General features: G+C 42.8%; 1 protein-coding gene across 1 annotated transcript; it reads right to left on the reverse strand.

Moving 5' to 3' along the window:
* Positions 1-17,833: 17,833 nt before the first annotated feature.
* On the reverse strand, positions 17,834-18,472 carry LOC138840704 (ribonuclease pancreatic-like). Its single transcript, XM_070041025.1, has one exon. It carries the CDS (start codon positions 18,470-18,472, stop codon positions 18,005-18,007), a length of 468 nt encoding a protein of 155 aa, XP_069897126.1. The 3' UTR covers positions 17,834-18,004.
* Positions 18,473-21,986: the final 3,514 nt, after the last annotated feature.

Consider the following 21,986-nt stretch of genomic DNA (forward strand, 5'->3'; position numbering starts at 1 on the left):
TATGGGACCCCTCAGTCCGTTACAGTAGAGCCCGCGCTTTTTCAGCCAGTAAATTTAAAGTGCTACAACCTGGTCTGCACGCAGGCAGCCAATCCTTTTAAAACAAATCATATGTTTTGGCCAATCACTGTTCGAGGGGGTCCCTTGGTGTACGTGCCGAGTTGTGTGTCTCCGGCCCTTGGTATGAGGAAGTGACCTTTGTCTGAGTCAGCGCCTGTCGTTCGCTCACACCAGGGGGCTGACTGCGGGGTGGGATTAGTTAGTAGGGTGTGGGCTTATTGATTAACTGGTGAGGTTAGTTATCAAAGGGGGAGTGTGGGGGTAATATAATTTTCTTAGCAAAGCATGTTACAGAAGCCAGAAATAGCTTGGTTAGATACAAAACTCTGTTCCCCTAAAAAAAAAGGAGGCTCAGGGCCTGGTTGGTTAGGGAGGGGGTCTTTCACAAGGACAACTGTGCACAGTATAGGAGATATCTCAAAAACAAGAGAGATAAGACAGCTGTGGTGATATATACCTGTGATCCTAGCTACTCATGAGTCAAGAGGTACAAAAATCACAGTTCAAGGCTTCCCAAGCTACAAGAGGGATCTTATTTGAAAAACAGAAAAAGCCAGGCACCAGTGGCTCACACCTATAATTCTAACTACTCAAGAGGCTGATATCTGAGGATCATGGTTCAAAGCTAGCCTGGGCAGAAAAGTCTGTGAGACTCTTATTTCCAATAAATTACTCAGAAAAGCCAGAAGTGATGCTGTGGCTTAAGTGGTAGATCACTAGTCTTGAGCAAAAGAAGCTCAGGGACAATATCCAAGCCCTGAGTTCAATCCCCAAGACTGGTAAAAAAGAACTAAACTAAATAAACCAACAATTTTACAAAAGGTTGGAGCATGTCTGAAGTGGTAGAAAAATTGTCCATCAAGTTTGAGACCCTAAATTCAATCTTCATTTCCAGAAAACAACAACCCCCCCTACCAAAAAAAATCCCAAAATTGAAATTACATTAAACACACACACACACACACACACACACACACACACACACACACACACACACACTCCAACCAGAGTGGAGAATCCCAACACACAAATCCTCCAAGAGATTAACAACAACGAAAAACTGAACAATAGAGAACCACAGGAACAGAAAGAGAAAAGAGAAAAAAAAAAAGCTCATAAATTGCATCTACAAAGAGGGAAATCTGTGAAGACCCCTTCCCAACCCCTCATGGTCGCAAAAGCAGCCCATGGTTGCCCAGGACTTCAGGACCAGCAGTGGACTGCAGAACCCAGATGCAGGAAACTCCCACAGAGCTGGACCTGGACATCACAGACAGAGGAGCAGCACTGCAACACCCAGATCCAGAGAACTCCCACAGCACAGTTGAACAGCCCACAACCAGTCCCTGGATCAGTGAATACCCTGCTGGGGACTACCCCTCAGAAGACCAATGCTAGTGGTGACCCACGGAGCTTGACCTAGCCCCCTTTCCCTCCTGCTCAAGAAAGACCACCACACCTTAAGGGGACAAAGAGGCCAGAGTCAACCCCTCCTCCCCCACCTACTGACCTCCAGTGGGAGGCCACAGGGTCCCATACTTGATGGGCTCTAGGACCCAGTGGTACCTACAGTACTGACTATTGGGAATGTGTGCGCCAAGCAGCAGCTGAAGGAGGGCTCTCCTGCTGGGGAACCGAGGGACAGTGGGCTGGCAGCAGCCACGGTAGGAGGACTGTTTCCCTCCCCAGATGAGAAGTGTGATATATATAACCAGATAGACCTGTATTTGCCATTTTGTATTAGACCGGTATTTGCCATTTTGTACTTTCTTTAACTTGCCTTTCTGCTTCTGTACACATGCTTGCTAAACCTTGAAGAATGCAGCTGCTATTCTACCCGCCCTTGAGCCCCTGGATCTGGAGCTGAAATTAACGACCCTCTGGCAGGGAGTACCTGACAAAGTATCTGACACATTCCAGACCACTTTCCCGGGCCTAGGATCGGAGATAGTTGCTGCCTGGCAACCACTTCCCCCGGTCAGGATCAGAGATAATGGCCATCTGGCAACCACTTCTCCTAAATTACCCTAGAAGTACTGTCTAATGAGTTTAGAGCACAATAGCTGGCTAGACTGACCAATCATTAGCCCTAGCCCTTTTCCGGCTTTGTACTGTGCCAATCATCTGCTAGAATTATGATTTAAATTTCCCACGTGGTGTATTAATTCGTTGCCAATACATACTGAGGCCTTACCCCTACCAAAGAACATATATATAAAAGGTGTTGTAACCCTGTGCTGGGGGCCTCTCTCTGCACTCGGACATCAGTGCACAGAGGGGTCCGTGCTCATTGCCGCTTGCATTGATCTTTGGTCTCTGGTGGTCTTTTTAGGCACTTCAAGTCTCTGGGCATTACACAGCCAGCCGGGGAACCAAGGTGTGCACATGCCCAGCAGCAACCAGCCGTCTCGCAAGACCATTCCTTCCCCTGACAGAATGGGCAAAGTCGGGAACTGAGATGTATGTGCTCTGGCAGTAGCCAGCCAGCGGCTGGAGGATGGGTTTTCTCCCCCCATGCCCCAGGACCTGCCAAGCTGGTGCACTTGCATTGCAGCTCCTGTAGGGAAGCAGGATACATGGCAACACAGATAGCACTCCCCCACTTGGAGGTTCTGGTCCCAGGAGGGAGCAGGGAAATCCCTGCTCTGGCTAGAAATTCGATTTCTGTGAGTGTGCTGACAGTGGGCTGAGCCCGCACACATGCATAAGATGAGGCAGCCCAAGCAGTGGACCAAGCACTGGCTACTGGAGGGAAGAGAAACAATCCAGGGCCACGGTGTGTGCACTCACACACACACAACACACCCTTTGCACCCAATAGTAGCCCAACCCTTCTGAACCAGTGACTACCTCAGAAACCTGAACTCAACTGGGTCATTCTCTACTGTAAACCAAACAAAGTTCCTTTCAGCCAGCCCAGGGATGAGCGCACACATAACAACTGACCTGGGACCCAACGTGGGTCGGTGGAGTGTAAAGCAATGCAGAGCCAAGCTAAGGCTACCACCTATCAATCAAAAACAGAACTCGGGATAATACTCAAATAGTCCTTGACCCCTGATGCATAAGTCACAGCAAAAAAATTACAAGATTCATGAACAGTCAAGACAGTAAACCAGTCCCAAAAGCCAGCAGCAACCCAGGAAAGAACTGCAGTGAGAGTGAAGAGGAAACAGTGGACAAATGATTAATTAGAGATTATAAAAAACTGGCCAAAGAAATAATGGCAGAATTACAAGAGCACAAAGACGAAATTTCAAAAGAATTCCATGAATTCAAAAAAGAAATGCAGATGAAAATAGACATATTCCTCAGTAAAAGATGAAATTAACACTTTAAAAGCTGATATAAGGGCTATGAATGTAGCTTAGTGGTAAAGTGCTTGCCTAGCATGCATGAAGCCCTGGGTTTGATTCCTTAGAACAGCATAAAGAGAAAAAGTCAGAAGTGGTACTGTGGCTCAAGTGGGAGAGTGCTAGGCTTGCACAAAAGAAGCTCAGGAACAGTGCCCAGGCCGTGAGTTCAAGCCCTAGGTCTGGCAAATATAGGAAAAAAGCCAATATAGGAGCCATAAATGGTTCAATTTCCACAATGCAAACTACAATGGAAGCCATAGGTAACAGAATAAATGAGATGGAAAATAAAATATCAGGAGCTGATGATAAAACACAACAGCTGGGGCTGGGAAGGTAGCTCAGTGGTAGAGCACTTACATTACATTCCTGAGGCCCTGGGTTCGATTCCTCAGCACCACATAAGCAGGAAAAAAAAAGCCAGAAGTAGCGCTGTGGCTCAAGTGGTAGAGTGCTAGCCTTGAGCTGAAGTGCTGAGGGACAGCACCCAGGCCCAGAGTTCAGGCCCAGGACCGGACCAAGAAAAAAAAAAGAGGAAACTGTTGGGCTGGGAAAGTGGCTCAGTGGTAGAGCGCTTGCCTTGCATGCCTGAGGCCCTGGGTTCAATTCCTCAACACCACATAAGCGAAAAAGAAAAGAAAAAAGCCAGAAGTGGTGCTGTGGCTCAAGTGGTAGAGTGCTAGCCTTGAGCTGAAGAGCTGAGGGACAGCGCCCAGGCCCAGAGTTCAGGCCCCACGACCGGACACAAAAACAAAACAAAACAAAACAAAACAAAAAGCAGAACAGCTGGATAAGAAAGTCACAGATACGGAAAAGCACTCAGAATTTACCAAAGGAAGTCCAAGAACAGGCATACAATGCCAAGAAATTCAATCTTCTTGTAATTGAGGTCAATGAAGAACAGGCATACCAGAATAGAGGGATGTAACATTTACTCAACAAGATTATTACAGAAAATTTTCCCAATCTTAAAAGAGAAAATTTCACCTACATAACAGAAGAATACAGAACACCTAATAAATATGATCCTAGGAGAAACACTTCTTAGACACATCACAATAAAAACACTAAATTGGAGAAACAAAGATCTCTTTTTTTTTTTTTTTTGCCGGTCATGGGGCCTGAACTCTGGGCCTGGGCGCTGTCCCTCAGCTCTTCAACTCAAGGCTAGCACTCTACCACTGGAGCCACAGTGCCACTTCTGGCTTTTTCTGCTTATGTGGTGCTGAGGAATAGAACCCAGGGCCTCATGCATGCGAGGCAAGCACTTTACCACTGAGCCACCTTCCCAGCCCGAGCTGATCTTCAATGCTGCAAAATCAAAGACGGAGCTATACTACAATGGAAAGAAAACCAGAATCACTACAGACATTTCCACACAAACCCTCTATGCAAGGAGAGCCTGGAAAAGTACCATGAAATCCCTGAAAACCAACAACTGCCAACCCAGACTGGCATATCCAGCAAAACTAGCATACACCTTTGACAGAGAAACTAAAAAAATTAATAACATAAAACTAAAGGAATTCATGAACAATAAGCTAGCACTACAAAAAATGTTACAAGGAGGAATACAGTCCAAAGAAAGCAATCAAGATCACATCAGATAGAGATCACTAGGAGATCAATTTAGTAAGCATATGAGAAGGAAAGAAGAAAAATTCAGAAAAGCAAGAAAATGGCCGGAAACACATCTAACTATAATTAATATAAACATTAATGGACTCAATTAACCAATCCAAAGAAAAAGAACTTCAGAGTGGACCAGAAAACAAGATCCATCCATTTGTTATCTGCAAGAGACCAATCTCACAGCTAAAGATAAAAAACAAACTCTGAGTGAAGGGATGGAAGACCTTTCATGCAAATACACCCAGAAAGAAGGGAGGGTTAACCATCTTGATATCTGACAAAATAGACATCTCATTAAAATCAGTACAAAACACAAAGAAGGTCATTACATATTAATGCAGGGCACAATCCAAGAAGAGGATATCATGATCATCAACTTATATGCACCAAACAATGGAGTACCTAAATAAGATAAGAACATACTCTCAGACTTACAAAAAAATAAATAAATAAAAAGCTGTGAAGGCTGCTCAGTGGTAGAATGCTTGCCTCACCTGCATGAGGCACCACATATGCAGAAGAAAGATGGAAGTTTGTGCTGTGGCTCAAGTGGTAGGGTGCTAGCCTACCACTTGAAGAGCTGAGGGACAGCACCCAGGCTCAGAGTTCAGCCCCCACGACTGAACAAAAAAAAAAAAAAAGAAAAAATAGACCAAATACAATAAAAGTAGGAGACATTAATACCCCACTCTTACCAAAAGACAGGTCTACCAACCAAAAGATAAGCAAAGAAGCCACTGAACTAAATGACACCATATCACAAATGGCCATAACAGACATCTACAGAGTTTTCCACCCGGGGCTGGGAAGATGGCTCAGTGGTAGAACGCTTGCCTTGCATGCATGAGGCCCTGGGTTCGATTCCTCAGCACCACATAAGCAAAAAGAAAAAACCCAGAAGTGGCACTGTGGCTCAAGTGGTAGAGCACAGCCTTGAGCTGAAGAGCTGAGGGACATCGCCTAGGCCCAGAGTTCAGGCCCCACGACCAGACCCCTTCCCCCCCCCAAAAAAAAGAGTTTTCTACCCAACAATGACCCAATACACATTCTCAGCAGCCCAGGAATTTTCTCCAAAATAGATCATATCATAGTTCATACGAAGAATTTAAGCAAATACAAGAGGATAGACATAATCCCTGTGTTTTATCTGACCAAAGAGGAATCAAGCTAGTTCTCAACACAAAGCATACTACAGAAATTACTCAAATACATGGAGGCTGAACAGCACAATACTGAATAACATCTTGGTCACAGAACAAATTAAAGAAGAAATTAGTAAGTTCCTACAACTCAATGAAAATGAATATACATCAAAAAGGAACCTCTGGGACACAGCAAAAGTTCATTGCTCTGAGTGCACACATCAAGAAAACAGAAGCAGCTCATGTAAATAATCTGTTGATGCAACTAAAACTTAAAAAAGCAAGAAAATATTGAACCTAAAGTTACTAAACAGAGTGAGAAAACCAAAATAAGGGCTAAAATTAACAAGATAGAAAAATTTAAAACTATAAATAAAATTAATGAAACAAAAAGCTGTTTTTTTTGAAAAAAAATTGATAAAATTCATAGACCTCATGCAAGATTAACTAAAAAAATAAAAATAAAAATAAAAAGAAGAGAGGTGACCCAAATCAATAAGATTAAGGATGCCACAGGAAAAATTACAACAAACATCCATGACAAATGATCATAAAGAACTATTTCCAGAATCTGTACCCACTAAAGAAGGAAAATCTAGCAGAAATGGACAAATTTCTAGAGAAATATGAGTTACCCAAACTGAACCAAGAAGATATAAATCAATTAAATAAACCAATAACATACAATGAGATAGAGGAAGCAATCAGAAGTCTTCCAATAAGGAAAAGCCCAGGTCCAGATGGACTCACCACAGAATTCTATAAGACTTTTATAGAGGAACTAATACCCATACTCTTCATGATCTTCCATGAAATAGAAACAGAGAGAGCAATCCCAAACTCATTCTATGAAGCCATACCCAAATCAGGCAAGGATCCAACAATAAAAGAGAACTACAAAAAAAAAGAGAGAGAACTACAAAACAATCTCATGAACAGACTCCTCAATAAAATACTAGCTAACAGAATCCAGAAACAAATAAAAAATACATTATGACCAAGTAGGCTTCATCGCACAGATGCAAAGCTGGTTTAACATGCACAAATCAATAAATGTAATCCACCACATTAATAGAGCCAAGGTCAAGAACCACAGGATTATCTCAATTGATGCCAAAAAGCTTTTTGACAAAGTACAACACCCATCATGTTAAAAACTCTGGAGAAACTAGGAATAGAAGGAACATTCCTTAAAATAATAGCAGCCATATATGACAGACCAACAGCCAATATCATATTAAATGGGGAAAAACTAAAACCATTTCCCCTAAAATCAGGAACAAGGTAAGGATGCCCACTCATTCTATTCCTTTGGAATATAGTTCTGGAATCCTTAGCCAGAGTGGTAAGGCAAGAAAAAGACATTAAAGGGATCCACATAGGGAAGGAAGAAATTAAACTATCCCTATTTGCAGATGACATGGTCTTATACCTAAATGACCCCCAAAACTCCACTCCCCAAATCCTAGAACTAATAAACCATTTTGGCAAAGTAGCTGGATATAAAATTAACCCACAAAAATCAGTTGCCTTTCTGTACACCAACAATGTATGAGCATAAAAGGCAATCAGGAAAGCAACCTCAAAAAGAATAAATATCTAGGAATTAACCTAACCAAAGATGTGATGGACCTATTTAGTGAAAATTATAAAAATCTAAAGAAGAAATCAAAGAGGACACCAGGAATTGGAAAGACCTTCCATGTTCATGGATAGGTAGAATCAATATTGTGAAAATGAACATACTGCCAAAACTGATATCCAAATTCATTGTGCTCCCCATCAAAATCCCAATGAAAGAGAGAAAACCCAAAAATTCATACGGAACAACAAGAGACCTAAATAGTCAAAGCGATTCTGGGCAAAAGAAGCAATGCAGGTGGTATCACAATACCAGATTTCAAGCTCTACTATAGAGCCATAATAACAAAAACAGCTTGGTATTGATACAAAAAATAAATCCAAAGACCAATGGAATAGAATAGAAGATCCAGAAATAAAACCACATACATACAGTCAGTTGATATTCGACAAAGGAGCCAAAGACATACAGTGAATAAAAACATAACCTCTTTGACTATTGGTGTTGGGAAAACTGAGCAACCACATGAAGAAAACTAAAAAATGGATCCCAGCCTGTCACCATGCACTAACATCAACTCAAAATGGATTAAAGACCCCAACATCAAAACTGAAACTCTGAAACTACTGCAGGACAGGGTAGGAGAGACATAGAAGTTATAAGCACGTGCAGAGACTTCTTGAACAGAGTCCCAACAAATTGGAGACTTGACAAATGGGACTACCTTAAAATAAAAAGTTTCTGCACAGCTAAGGACATAGCTAGCAATTGGAAAAAGATATTTAACAGCAATATATCAGACAAAGGCCTAATATCCATTATATACAAGGAGCTCAAGAAACGAATCCCTCCTAAATCTAACAAACCAATCACTAAATGGGAAAGGAGGTAAAGAGAGACTTCTCAGAAGAAGAGGTAAAAATGTCAAAGAAACACATGAAGAAATGTTCATCATCCCTGTCTGTAAAGGAAATGCAAATAAAAACAACCCCAAGATTTTATCTTAACCCACTTAGATTGGCCAACATTTTGAATTCAAACAACAAATGCTGGCAAGGATGTGGGGAAAAGCAACCCTTACTGCACTGCTGATGGGAATGTAAACTAGTACAATCACTTTGGAAAGCAGTCTGGAGGTTCCTCAGAAAACTAAATATAGACCTACCCTATCACCCAGCCATATCACTCCTGGGCATCTACTCCTAGTAACAGGAACCAGGATATAACAAGGACACTTGTACTTCCATGTTCATTGCTGCATTGTTCAAAATAGCCAAGATGTGGAAACAACCCAGATGTCCCACAACCAATGAATGGATCCAAAAATTGTGGTACCTATATACAATGGTATATTACACATCCATTAGAGAGGACAAAATAATGGACAGAACTAGAACAAATCTCGTTGAGTGAGATAAGCCATGATCAGAGAGACATTCTCCCTGATATGCAGATGTTAGATTCAAAGCTCAATGAGATATAACAAAGTAAACAGGACTCAAGAAACATAGGATGTCTTCTTAATTTGTCCTATCGTTTCTAGATGACTCTATGTTCTTTTTTTTGGTCAGCCATGGGGCCTGAACTCTGGGCTTGTGCTCTGTCCCTCAGCTCTTCAGCTCAAGGCTAGTTTTCTACCAGTTGAGCCACAATGCCACTTCCAGTTTTTTCTGCTTATGTGGTGCTGAGGAATTGAACCCAGGGCCTCATGCATGCAAGGCAAGCACTCTACCATTGAGCTACCTTCCCAGCCCCAACTCTATGTTCTTGACTCCTATATGGTGTATACACTTGCACATTTGAGGGAAGCTAGGAGGAGGAGGGCACAGAATCAGAGGAAAATGGGAGTCCATCAGCTTCACTGCAACTAAGCAATTTAAGGATGGAGATGCTGGGGAGGGAATGAGAGAGAAAGAGAGAACAGCTGACACTAAGCAAAAGGAAAGAAATGTACAAATCACCTTATTGTTTCATTGTTAAAGTCTGAAGAGTTCATAAACTTTGTAGATCAAGATAATGACAATTTGCATTGTGAAGGTTAAAAGTGTGTGTGACTTTAGCTGAGTATCACTGTGCCACAATAATGTGAAATTTATGTAAACACTTAATCTTAATAAAGACATATTAAAATTATTGAAAACAAACCCCTAAAGCAAAAAAAAAAGCCCAACAAATATACAAAAATGAATACTGTTTTTTGAGGAGATTCACAGCAAAATCTAGTCTTGTCCACTAGGCTGTTTCAGGACAAGCCCATTCCCACCAATGATGGGAGTCTTAGCCAAGAAGGATGTCTCCCCGTATGCAGGTCAAGATGAGATGACGGCAGTGGTGAACGTGTGCAATAAAGACATAAATACAAGCTGTCTTTCAATAACATTTAATAATTGATTTTGTTATTTATTTATTTATTTATTTATTTGTTTATTTATTTATTTATTTATTTATTTTGTTGGTTGCGGGGCTGAACTCTGGGCCTGGTTGCTGTTCCTCAGCTCTTCAACTCAAGACTAGTGCTCAACCAGTGGAGTCACAGTGCCACTTCTGTCTTTTTCTGCTTATGAGATGCTGAGGAATAGAACTCAGGGCCTCATGAATGCAAGGCAAACTCTACCACTGAGCCATCTTCCCAGCCCAATGTATAATAATTGAAAATAACATTTCAACAAGTAGTAACCATTCATGTTAGGAAAATGGAGACAGGAAGGAAACAGTCCAGACTTGATCTTCAACAGGTTAGAACTGTTTATTGAGGAAAAACAAGGGGCTTGAAGATGGTACAAGGAGTTGGGCTTATATGGGGTCTTAGCAAGGAGGCAGGGATTAATAAAAAGCCATTAGGTATAGGTAGGTAGGCTTTTTTGTAGGGCCCACAAAGGAAAGTCTACTGCCAGGCTTAGATGGATTGCCTTGCCTGCATGTCAAGCATGTGCACAAATACCTGGAGTTTTGCCTAGTGTCTGTATGTGCCTGGGATAATAGGACAGCTGGTTAATCCTTCAATTCATACATCAAGCAGTCACATGCAATAACAGCCACTGGACTGAGCATTGAGCAAATTAGTTCACTGGCACTCTCTGAAAGGAACACATTTCTCCAAGCAGGGAGGCTGGAAGGATAGGTTGCCTTGGGGAAGGCAGGAAAAGGTCCCTTGAGGCTCGAGTTCCAGGTTGGAGTGGAATGACTATTGTCCCATGAGGAACTGTGCTCATATCGGAGCATTTTCAGCTTGAGATTTTTGTTTGTTTCTTTGTTTGTTTTGCCAGTCCTGGGGCTTAAGCTCAGGGCTAGGGTGTTGTCCTTGAGCATCTTTGCTCAAGGCTAATGCTCTACCAGTAGAGCCACAGCTCCACTTCTAGATTTTATTTTTATTTATTTTATTTTTATTTGGTAATTGGAAATTTATTGGAGGTAAGAGTCTCACAGACTTTCTCACTAGGGTTGGTTATCAATCTGATCCTTAGGTATCAGCCTCTGAGTTGCTAGGATTATAGGCTAGAGACACTAGTGCCAGGCTCTCAGTTTGAATGTTTATAGCCCTTTGTCAGGGTCTTACCTAGACAATTTCTTTGTCTGAGTGTTACCTAGGCCACCTTAGGGTGACCACTTAAGCTAATAAGACCACCACCTAGCCATTTTAAGGTTATCTTATCAGCATATCAGAGCCACCTATAGGTTGGTTCATTAGCATATCCATGCCATACTTGAGCACCCAGCAGAGTTTAATTATGGAGGAGGGGACTGACTACAGACTCTGACTGAAGTCATCTGGTCATCTAGACTACTAGTGGAGAGAGAAGACCATGGATGGAGTCAATAAATCCTTTGGCCTATTTGCTGGTGAGCTTTACTTATGCTGATAACTTCCTTGCACTATACCCAAGATCAGCTCCTTTGGCTGTGAGCTTGTCTAGAGAGCAGCAATAAAACTATACTTGTACTGGTTATTTACATTAGAGTAACTTAGGGGTTTTTAGAAAATTGTTTTTAGCAACCATTAACGACTAAGAGAAGCAAGTATCTTTGGAGAAACTTCAATGTTAACACACCCTCAAAGGGTCCTATCCTTGATTTCCCGCTAAAAACTTTATGACACAGGCTGAGTATAAGAATCCATCCCAGCCATCTCAGGGGACCATGTGGAGACAGTCACATACAGGAGGAGGATTATAATGAGGTTTATTAGTGGAGCCATATCTCCCCCAGGAGAGGGAGCAATAATGTCTCTGCCCCTATCCAGGTGGAAGCTTATAACTCTGGGGCTAGTGGTGGGAGATACTCTGCTTGAGCAGCTAGGTCTAGGTGGAGTGTGAGTGCCCACCTATCCTGGAGGGAGCTCTAGGGCAGGGAGGAGTTTAAGTCTGGGTGGAGCTGGGGTCTATAAGCTGCCCCAGGAAGTGTAGTGGGAGGGGTTGAGGACCTGAAGTGGGGAGAATGCTGTCACTGAGTGTGCCCAGTGATGTCCATGCGCATGTGCTCCATGATTTTTCCATAAACTGTCCACAGTATGTTTCTGCCATCTTTCCTTTTAAAACTGTTTGCCATCTTTTCCTTTCTAAAAGCAGCTTAGAAATGTACATAACTGTGCATGCTCAGAAAAGGCCTAATGAGCTTTCTTCTATAAATATGGGCAGGGTAGTCTCCCCAAGTGAAACCCCAATGCTTCCTTAGTTGGAGAGCATTGCTTTAGAAATAATTCCTGAGTTCCTTATCTGATGCATGTGGTTCAGCTTCCTCCATTCCTATGCCTCCAATGAGTGACCAAAAAGTAGAGGTGTGTAAGTGTGTGTGTGTGTGTGTGTGTGTATGTATATATGTGTGCATGTGTGTGATTCAAGTGGTAGAGTGCTAGACTTAAACTAAAAAGCTAAAGTTAAGTGCCCAGGTTCTTAGTTCAAGCCCCAGTCCCAGCATAAAAAGAAGAAAAAAAAGACTAGAATATGGGGCCAGTAAAAACAATTTTGATATTATTATTCTTTTTTTTTTTTTTTGGTCTGGTCGTGGGGCCTGAAATCTGGGTCTGGGCGATGTCCCTCATCTCTTCAGCTCAAGGCTAGCACTCTACCACTTGAGCCACAGTGCCACTTCTGGCTTTTTTTTTCTTTTTGCTTATGTGGTGCTGAGGAATTGAACTGAGGGCCTCATGCATGCAAGGCAAGCACTCTACCACTGAGCCACCTTCCCAGACTGATATTCTTATTCTTATAGATTTACTTACTATAGTAGATGATTATTTTAAATAGTTCTATCTGAAAAGACTTATGAAACCTAGTACTAATGGTGTTTATTATTTTGATAATATAAAAAGTATTTTCTTTCAACAATCTTTTAAATTTTAGTCTTTTGGAAAATGCCCTCTAACTGGCAAGAGCTAATAGAAAATATTGTTCATGCTTGAGATGTGATTCCCATGGAAACCAGGTGTGGTAGCACCATGGCCAAAGTGCCTCAAGAGAAAGTAGCAGCAGAAGCTCCTAGGAACAGGAGCTCTTCCAGGAGTTTGATACTTAGTGAACTTAATAAGGTCCTTCCTCTGCCATATCTCTTGTGCTTATTCTATTTTTAACATGAATGATTATTTTTCAAAACTTTATCACTTGATAAAAGCAAATCTAGTCCAAACAAATAAATATTAAACTTTTCATTTAATTTTTTTTTCAATTCTGAGGATTGAACCCATGTATGGCCTTGAAGCATGATAGAATGAGGCATGATAAACAGGAGCCAGGAATTCAGAAACAAATGTAGTTCTATTTAGAAGCACTATCTTAGGCAGGTGCTGGTCACTCACACCAGGAATCCTAGCTTCTCAAGGGGCTAAGTTCTAAGGATCACCATTCAAAGACAGACTGGGCAGGAAAATCTCTGAGACTCTTATCTCCAATTAACCATTAGAAAAGTGGAAGTGGAGCTATGGCTCAAAGTAGTAGATCACTAGCCTTGAGCAAGAAGAGTTCAGGTACAGCACCTAGGCCCTGAGTTCAAGCCCCATGACTGGCAAAAAAGAAAAAAAGAAGAAGAATCACTATCTTCTTTCATAAGCTTCAGTATTAATACAAGGAGAGAGGGGCTGGGAAGGTGGCTTAGTGGTGCCTTGCATGCATGAGGCTCTGGGTTCGATTCCTCAGCACTACATAAGCAGAAAAAAGTGATGCTGGGGCTCAAGTGCTAGAACACTAGCCTTGAGCTGAAGAGCTGAGGGACAGAGCCCAGGCCCAGAGTTCAGGACACACAACTGACAAAAAACAACAACAACAAAAAACCAACTGAAGAATGTAAAAATATATAGACAGCACCTAACAGCCATTTTCACTTCTGTACCTTTGCTTGCTAAAAACTCTGCTAAAACCTTGAGGAGTGGAGTGAAAGAGGCAGAAAACTGGACTGTCCTCAAAGTAGGAAAGCACCCCCTGAATGAATTTATTAAAAGGCATGGAGTAACATTAATGCTTAATGTAATAGAAATTAGAAGTTATGATTACTAGCCACTTATTTTTGCTTCTGTACAAATTGCTTTGTGCTAGATGATTTTATGGTTTTTGTATGATTTTAACTGTGACTGGTTTTAGTTCCTCAGTAGTGGAATGTCAGCCTGGGAGCCTAGAGTTGCTTAGTAAAAGATTTCAAAGGCTTTACAGCCTTGACCAAGGGCGTAAAGTCCTCAGAATTATCCCCAAAGCTGCAAAGCCCTTCCCGGAGGCCGGGGCAGTAAGGCCTTAGGGAAGAAATATAATGTTTTAAGAAACCTAAGCAACTTCATTTTTGTTTAACACTCCATCTCAGTTCTGTGATTTGAGTCGTGATCCACTTTAGCCCCAATGCTAGGAATTTATGACAGAAAACCATGCACAATTCTTGTAGCCATAGATGACGTTTGCTTAAGGCAGGTGTTAGCCCCCAAATGGTGTTGCCCCCTAGACACCTAGGACTAAGAATTTCTAACCAACCAGTTCTTCAGAGCCCAGGGCGAGACACGTCATGCATGTTGTTGGTCCAGGTGTGACTAGTAACCATTTTCAGTCCAGCTATGGACCAAGGACATTTTTCTGTAAAGGCCAACCAATCATATTTGCCCAGCTTAAGTTTGCTTTAAATGTTAACCAATCATGTAACTTCTTATGTAAAAGTTCCTTTAAGTTGTTTGTTCAATAGTATAAAAACTGTGCTGATTCTATGCTCAGGACCTCTTAGCATCACCGGTTACCGTGTGCACAGAGGACCAAGCTTGAGCTTGCAATAAACTGGCTCTTTGTTGCTTACATTGATTGTGGTCTCTGGTAGTCTTCTGGGGGTCCCTGAATTCTGGTATGACACAACAACAACAACAAAAAACCACCACCACCACCAACAAAGAAACCAAGGAGAGACAAAGAGCAGCTTTTTCCATGTGACCTGCCTGCTGGCCCCAAATTAGTGTCTTTTAAAAACTAAGAAGCAACATCTTAATAAAATTTGCATGTATCCTAAAAAAGCAGATTCTTGGAAAATGACTACTCCTGGCACAAAGTACTAATCTCAAGGATGGACATATGTCTAAAAAAATGGTAGAATGTATCCGTTCTTTGAAAAGATGCCCAAATATCAATAGTCAAAGTTTAATGAGCAAACAGGTTTAGAGACCCTGAGCCCAACTGATAAAAAGTATAATACCAAGAGTGCCTGAGAACAAAAAAACACTTAGAATAACTAAGTTAAACTCTGCCTTTATCATATATACACTTGATGTCAATGCATCTCCCTCTGAGACAAGCTCTTCTGCTTGTCTGCTTGCTCGCTTACTCAGTAAAATTCCACCAAATTTTCTAACCATTATGATTGAAATGAAAGCAACAAGCCCAGAAGATCACACAGACACAATCACATAGAGCAAAAGGATTTTATTGCCAATAGAGGTAACAAGACCAATTCTCTCACAGGAGAGGGAGAAATGGTGCCTGTCTTTCTTCAGGGGCATCTTTATACAGTCATAGGACTAGAAGCAGGAGGTACTTTGCATGGACAGCAGGTCATGGAAGATCACACATAGGCAGGGCAGAGTTTAAGTCTGGGAAGAGAGCAGGAATACAGACTAATACCAGAGAAACCAGCACGAGTTCCCTTTGGAGAGTTCTCTTTTCTTTGTGAAAGGCAAGGTGGAATTCAGGTCTGGGTGGAAGGTGTTCTGTTGATGCAGCAGGGGCCTAGAGATACTTACTGAGGGCCTAGCATAGAGAATGTCAAGCCCCAAATGGAAGAGGAAATACCAAATGACTTGCCCTGAAATTCTAATTCTGCAATTGAAGTTACGGACCTGGGGCTGAAACTCTAAATTTTCTATTCTCCTACCACTTAAGCCTACCTCTGGCTCTTGATTCATATATTTAGACTATGATATTCTCCTTTAATCAGTTGACATGGATTGAAACTACTAAAACTGTGTGTTAAAATAAACCTTTCCTTCTTCAATTTATTCAGGTTTTTGTCACAGTGATAGGTCTAACACACCAAGTACACTAGAAATCTATAAGAACATGCCACCTAGAGCTAGCCACCACTCCCTATCACATAGAGGAGGGAGAATGGGGAGATTTTCTTTCTTTTTTTGAGATTAATTTTTTATTTTTATTTTTTTATTTTTTTATTGTGAACATACTGTACAGAGGGGTGGGGAGATTTTCTTCCTGGGTTAGCCTCTAACAGCAGAAAGAACAATTATAGGGAAAAGAGGAGACCTGGGCTCCATTTCCAGTTATGCTTCCGATAGTGGCCCCTGATCAAGTCCCTATGTTAAGCTGACAAGTGTGGGAACACATCTTCCTGCTCTCTTGCCTCCATTAGAGGTTGAAGGTCAGGGTTGAGATGTTCTATAGCATTCCAGGCAGATACTTCTCATTTGAGTTGGTATAAAATCTGAAATTGACTTGTTATCCCTCAGTTTTGTGACCTCTGAAGCCCCTTTCAACTCTGATCTTTAAGGTTCTGACTATCCAATAAGACAACTGTTAGGTCTGAATAGACAGGTTTCCTTATCTTGAGGCTCCAGACTAGCAATCTGATTTTTTTTACACTTCTACCCATTTCCTCCCTCTTCTCCACAGAAAACCTGTGCTGGTGTTGAGTCATCTCTATCTAGTCTCTGCTCCTGTTTGAATCTTTAATAAAACTTTTTTTTCTAATTTAGTAGTAGGAGTTACATAAAAAAAGGAAAATGCAAAATGGCTAAATTCACAGCCACCTCCTAACCTCCAGGTTAAGCAAGGCCTTCTTAATCATGCTTTCTTTACAGTATTGGAGTTTTACCCTGTCAGTTCATCTAGTATGACAGTGTCCCAGGCTGTAACCCACTTTTATCTCCACCAAAAGTCCACACTTAACAGTTCTATACTTAGTGTTGCAGAGTCTATAAGAAAAGTAACTTTCAACTGGGTGCTAGGGGCTCTAGCCTGTAATCCTAGATGCTCAGGAGGCTGAGTTCTGAGGATTGTGGTTCAAAGCCAGCCAAGGCAGGAAAGTGCAAGACTTCTACCTCCACTAAACTACCAAAACAGCTGTAAGTGCAGCTGTGACTCAAATAGTAGAGTGCTAGCCTTGGGCAAAGAAGCTCAAAGACAGTGTCCAGGCCCAGAATTCAAGCCCCATGAACAGCACTAAAGAAAGTAACTTTCTCAGTGTGTGCAGATGGCTCTAGCTGTAATCCTAGCTACTCTGGAAGCTGAGAGCTAAAGATTGAGGTAGTCTCAGCAGGTTATCTGCAATTAACCCTGGTAAAAACCAGAAGTGGAACTGTGGCTCAAATGGTAGAATGCTAGCCTCGGGCAAACAAAGAGCTATGAGACAGTACCCAGGCCCTGAATTCAAGCACGTCTTTGCACACACTAAATCAATCAATCAATCTTTCTCTACTCACTGCAAGCCAAGATCCAGAATGGAAGACATTTAATTACTCCACTCACTGATCAAAACTAACCAGATATATAATCCTACCTTTTTTCTGGAAAACAATCAGAGAAAGAGAGCTTGGATGGAATATTTCCAGAATCAAATGGTTGCAACTAGGCTTTATTAATACAAGCAGAGAAGGAAGTTTCCATGGGCCTACCTCACAATTACTCTTCACCCCTAGAGCCATGTAGGAACAAAACTCAGGGAGAGGAAACATGCATGTTGGATAGGAGCCAATGAAGTTGTTGTTTCAGGGCAAGAAAGGAAGAGGAAGTGGTAAGGTTGGGGAAGGGGCATATCTTCATGCTGTGGCTTTATGTGGAGCTCTCTACAGAAGCATCAAAGTGGACTGGCACATATGGATTCCCCTCACAGGCCACAATGATGTGTCTTTCTTTCTGGCTGGTCCGGTAGGTACAGTTGGGGTACTTGGAGTTACCTGTAAGACGACAGTCTGTGATGTTCATCCTAGCATTGCTCTGATAGCAGATGCTCTGACCATCCTTACAGGAAATCTTTTTCTGGAAGCAGACAGCCTGGACATCTTCCACAGGCTCATGGACAAAGGTGTTCACTGGCTTGCACCATCCCTGGGTCATATTCCGGTGCTGCATCATTAGGTTGCAGTAGGTGGGACTGCTGGAGGAACCATCTGAGTCCATGTGTTGCCGAAGGAACTTCATGGCCTGGGATTCCTTGCCCATGGATACTTGGACCCAGGTCAGCACCAGCAGTGCTAGAACTAGCAGTGGGAACAGTCTGAAGGATTTCTCTGGAGCCATGGTGGACCTCCTGTCCTGGGAGAGCATTGTTGGGAAACAGAAGAGAGAGAGAACCTCAGAAAGAGAAGTTCAGCTCCTGTCTGCTCTTTCTAGTATACTGTCTCTTTCACAATAACCATCTTTCACAATAACCAGGAAGGTATTCCTCTTCCTGAAAGATTCTCCAAGAGATGAGACACACACATCCTTCCCCTAGTGTGTATTACTCCAACTTACTAGAGTGGCTATCCTCCCCTCTTGGTGGTTACCTACAATGTCAGTAGCATTTCTGTGTTTACCTTCTGGCATTTCTTTCACCTGAAATTCATTTGAAAAACAAAATATATTTGAATTCCATGCTCAAACAGCTCATTAAAAGGTGATTTTTGAATAAGCCACAAGCCAGATCATATTTTTGAGTTATTACTGTAACATTTAATGCCATGGCTGACAGAGCCTTCTTGTTTTACAACACAAGGGAAACAGTATGTGGGGGTTACTGACTTGGGATTGGAAGGGATCCCATTACATTCAAAAGACATGTTATCCCAGCTTGGGGATTCTCTCTTCTCCACAGCCCAGGATTCTTGTACTTAGTTGTGAATACCCCACCCCCCTCCCTGCTTCCAATTGATGTTTCTCTGGTTTGAGCTTTACTGAGCTAGTGTCAGCCCAAGTTTTTTTCAGTGCAAGTGCTACCCACCTTGGCTTCCCAACTTGCCTAATCTCTGAACAGAAGTGGATCCTGACATTACCTCCCAGATCAATTACCTGTCTCCAGCTGGGGCTCCTGTGCAGGGTGGAAGGCCGGTTTCTGCAAACACTCAGGTCTTGGGTCTGAATCTTATACAGATTATGAAGGGGTTGGCTTCCAAGAAAAGTGGGAGGAGCATCTTGGGCTCTGTTCAGATAAAAACCAGAGCTTTGACAGGTAAGGGTGGGAAATCACTCAGGCCAACCTCATTCCACTGCTGCTGAGGAGAGTCTAAGGTCTCAGAGTCAGCTTACCCATTAAGGCCCCTCCCCGTGTCCCTACTTGTTTACAAAAATCCATTGTTTCTATTTCCCAGATGCTTCATTATTTTCCTGGTGTGACATACAAATTTCCACCCCAGTTGTAACAGTCTTGCTACACTTCTCCAAACTGACCCTAACCCCAAATTTCCATAGTCTATGTAATGTAACCCATGTGACTGTCCATGTGACCCATGTGACTACCCCCTAAAGTTTTTGTTTAAATTCAGCCCACACTTGTCCATGGCTGCTGCCTCCATTCCTGCTTGGAGCAGCCCAGCAGGTCTGTCTCCCAGTAAAGCCTTGAGCTTATATTGGTCACTTTTGCTTGCCTCTAGTTTCTTAGAGACAATGTGTCTTTGAATATAGAATGCTATAGAAGCATATGAGTCTCTATTTATTCACAGGAATAGGGCAGGTTAGCTGTAGGGAAAAGAATGTTGAAATGGATGGCCTTAACTAGTCATACCTGGTTCTTTCCTCCCTCACTATATACTTTCAAATAAATATAAAAAGAGTCCTACTCAGAAGTTGGAATCTGTAGCAACTAACAAAGCATTTAAAGCTGTTAGCCTAACCTCTACCACCTTAGGAGCCACTCCAATATCTTAGGCCCTGCTGTAAAGCATGGCCTTTCCTGAAATCTGGTGACACAGGCCCTCCCCCCAAATTATCTGACTCAGGCCTTATTTTATTGGGTGACATTGGCAGCTGCAACCATAAACCCTAGCCCCGCCACAACAAACTTCTCTGCTCAGGGCTGGGAAGTTGGCTCAGTGGTAGAGCGCTTGCCTTGCATGCCTGAGGCCCTGGGTTAAATTCCTCAGCACCACATAAGCAAAAAGGAAAAAGCTGGAAGTGGCGCTGTGGCTCAAGTGGTAGAGCACTAGCCTTGAGCTGAAGAGCTGAGGGACAGCGCCCAGGCCCAGAGTTCAGGCCCCACAACCAGACCAAAAAAAAAAAAAAAAAAAAAAACGAAAACAAATTTCTCTGCTCTTATGCACCTCACAAACTCCACATCCCACATAAACTAGACTGCAGAGTACCTACCCCCTGCTCCTAGTAAAAATTCTTCATCCAGCTCTCTAGCAACATAACCCTCTTGCTCAAGGACAAGTAGTACTGTCCCTGCCCAAGAGGGTCAGCCTGACAGCTTGCCTACAATTAATTTTGCTGTATGTGACTTGGTGTCCAAGTCTGGGTTGAGGCTTTCAAAAGCTTTTCTCCATTTACGTGCTAAATTATAAGGGTGATGATGTTAGGTCTGCTCAGGAAAAATGGCCCTTTCCTTTTGTTTCCCTCCATGCACACATGGGCCCTTTCCTAGAAGTCTCCGCCCAGCACTCATAACACAGGTAATTGGAGCACCTGGGGCAGTAGAAGGTGCCCCCTCCCCCCCAGGCTCTGAGGTCTCCACTGCAGTCCTGCCTCCTTCCTACCCTTTGCTGCAGCAATACCCCCTCCCCAACCTCTATATAATCATTCTTCATCATGAGTTCCCCCTGCTTTGTATCCTCCATCTTGTGGGGGCAGGCAGTTTGTTCTTCCCCAATAAACTCTTTCCTGCCTAAACCATATTGTGATCTCCTTGTGGTAAACCTTACAGGTGAGGCTTAGGGTGGCAGGTATAAGGTTCAAAGAAAGGAGACCTCCATGTGGTTGTTCAGGCACAGGAGAGTTTATTAGGAGAAACTGAACCTGTCCACCTTGTACAAGATGGAGTCATGCTGAGGGCTGTACCAGATGGAGGTGTGAAGAGAGCAGAAAGAGGGAAGAGGGAGGGAAGTTGTGCAGAGAGGGAGGTGTGTAGAGGGAAGGGAAGGGAAAGGAAAGGAAGAGAAAGGAAGTAAAGGGAAGGGAAGAGGAGGAGAAGGAAGGGGAGGGGGTGTACTGGAAAGGAAGGGAAAGGAAGGGAAGAGGAGAACTAATCATGGAGATTGACTTTGTAGGAAAATGACCTCAGAGCCTGGGAACTCAGTCCAAAGGAGGCATGACTGAGGTGGTGAGGATGTGACCTCAGAGTGATGATGAAGTGATCTCAGAGCCTGGGAAAACTACCACTGGCTACCCCAAGGAGCAGCCAGCTACCTAGGCTACAGATGCTGGACAGGGACTTCTAATGAGGACCATGTGGGCATGGAGGGAAAGCAAAGAGAAGAGGTCATTTTTCCCTGGTCAACCTGTGGGCTAACTAAGTCTGCCTTCTCTTTTGAGAAGGTGAATATTAGGTCTGCCTGGGAGAATGGCACCTCCCTTCCCCCTATATATGCAATAATGGCACCTCTCTTCTATATAAACTTCACATGTCTTCCCCCTCAGAAGTCTCCACCCATCATCTGTGTTACTCAGGTGACCTGCACACCTGGAAGCAGTTACCTCCCCTTTCTCTGAGGTCACATCCTGAACAGCCCAGGACCAGAGGTTCCCAGACTCTGAAGTCACAGATTTTCCATGGCCACACTTCCTCCCTGCCCTCTCCCTACCTAACCCCAATCCCACCAGGAACCTACCCTTTCTCTAC

The sequence above is a fragment of the Dipodomys merriami genome, unplaced genomic scaffold (genome assembly GCF_024711535.1).
Source record: "Dipodomys merriami isolate MVZ:Mamm:240054 unplaced genomic scaffold, mDipMer1.0.p SCAF_1, whole genome shotgun sequence".
Taxonomy (NCBI): Eukaryota; Metazoa; Chordata; class Mammalia; order Rodentia; family Heteromyidae; genus Dipodomys; species Dipodomys merriami.

Coding starts and splice junctions, on each gene's coding strand:
- LOC138840704 (XM_070041025.1), bottom strand. CDS start 18,472: ATGGCTCCAGAGAAATCCTTCAGACTGTTCCCACTGCTAGTTCTAGCA.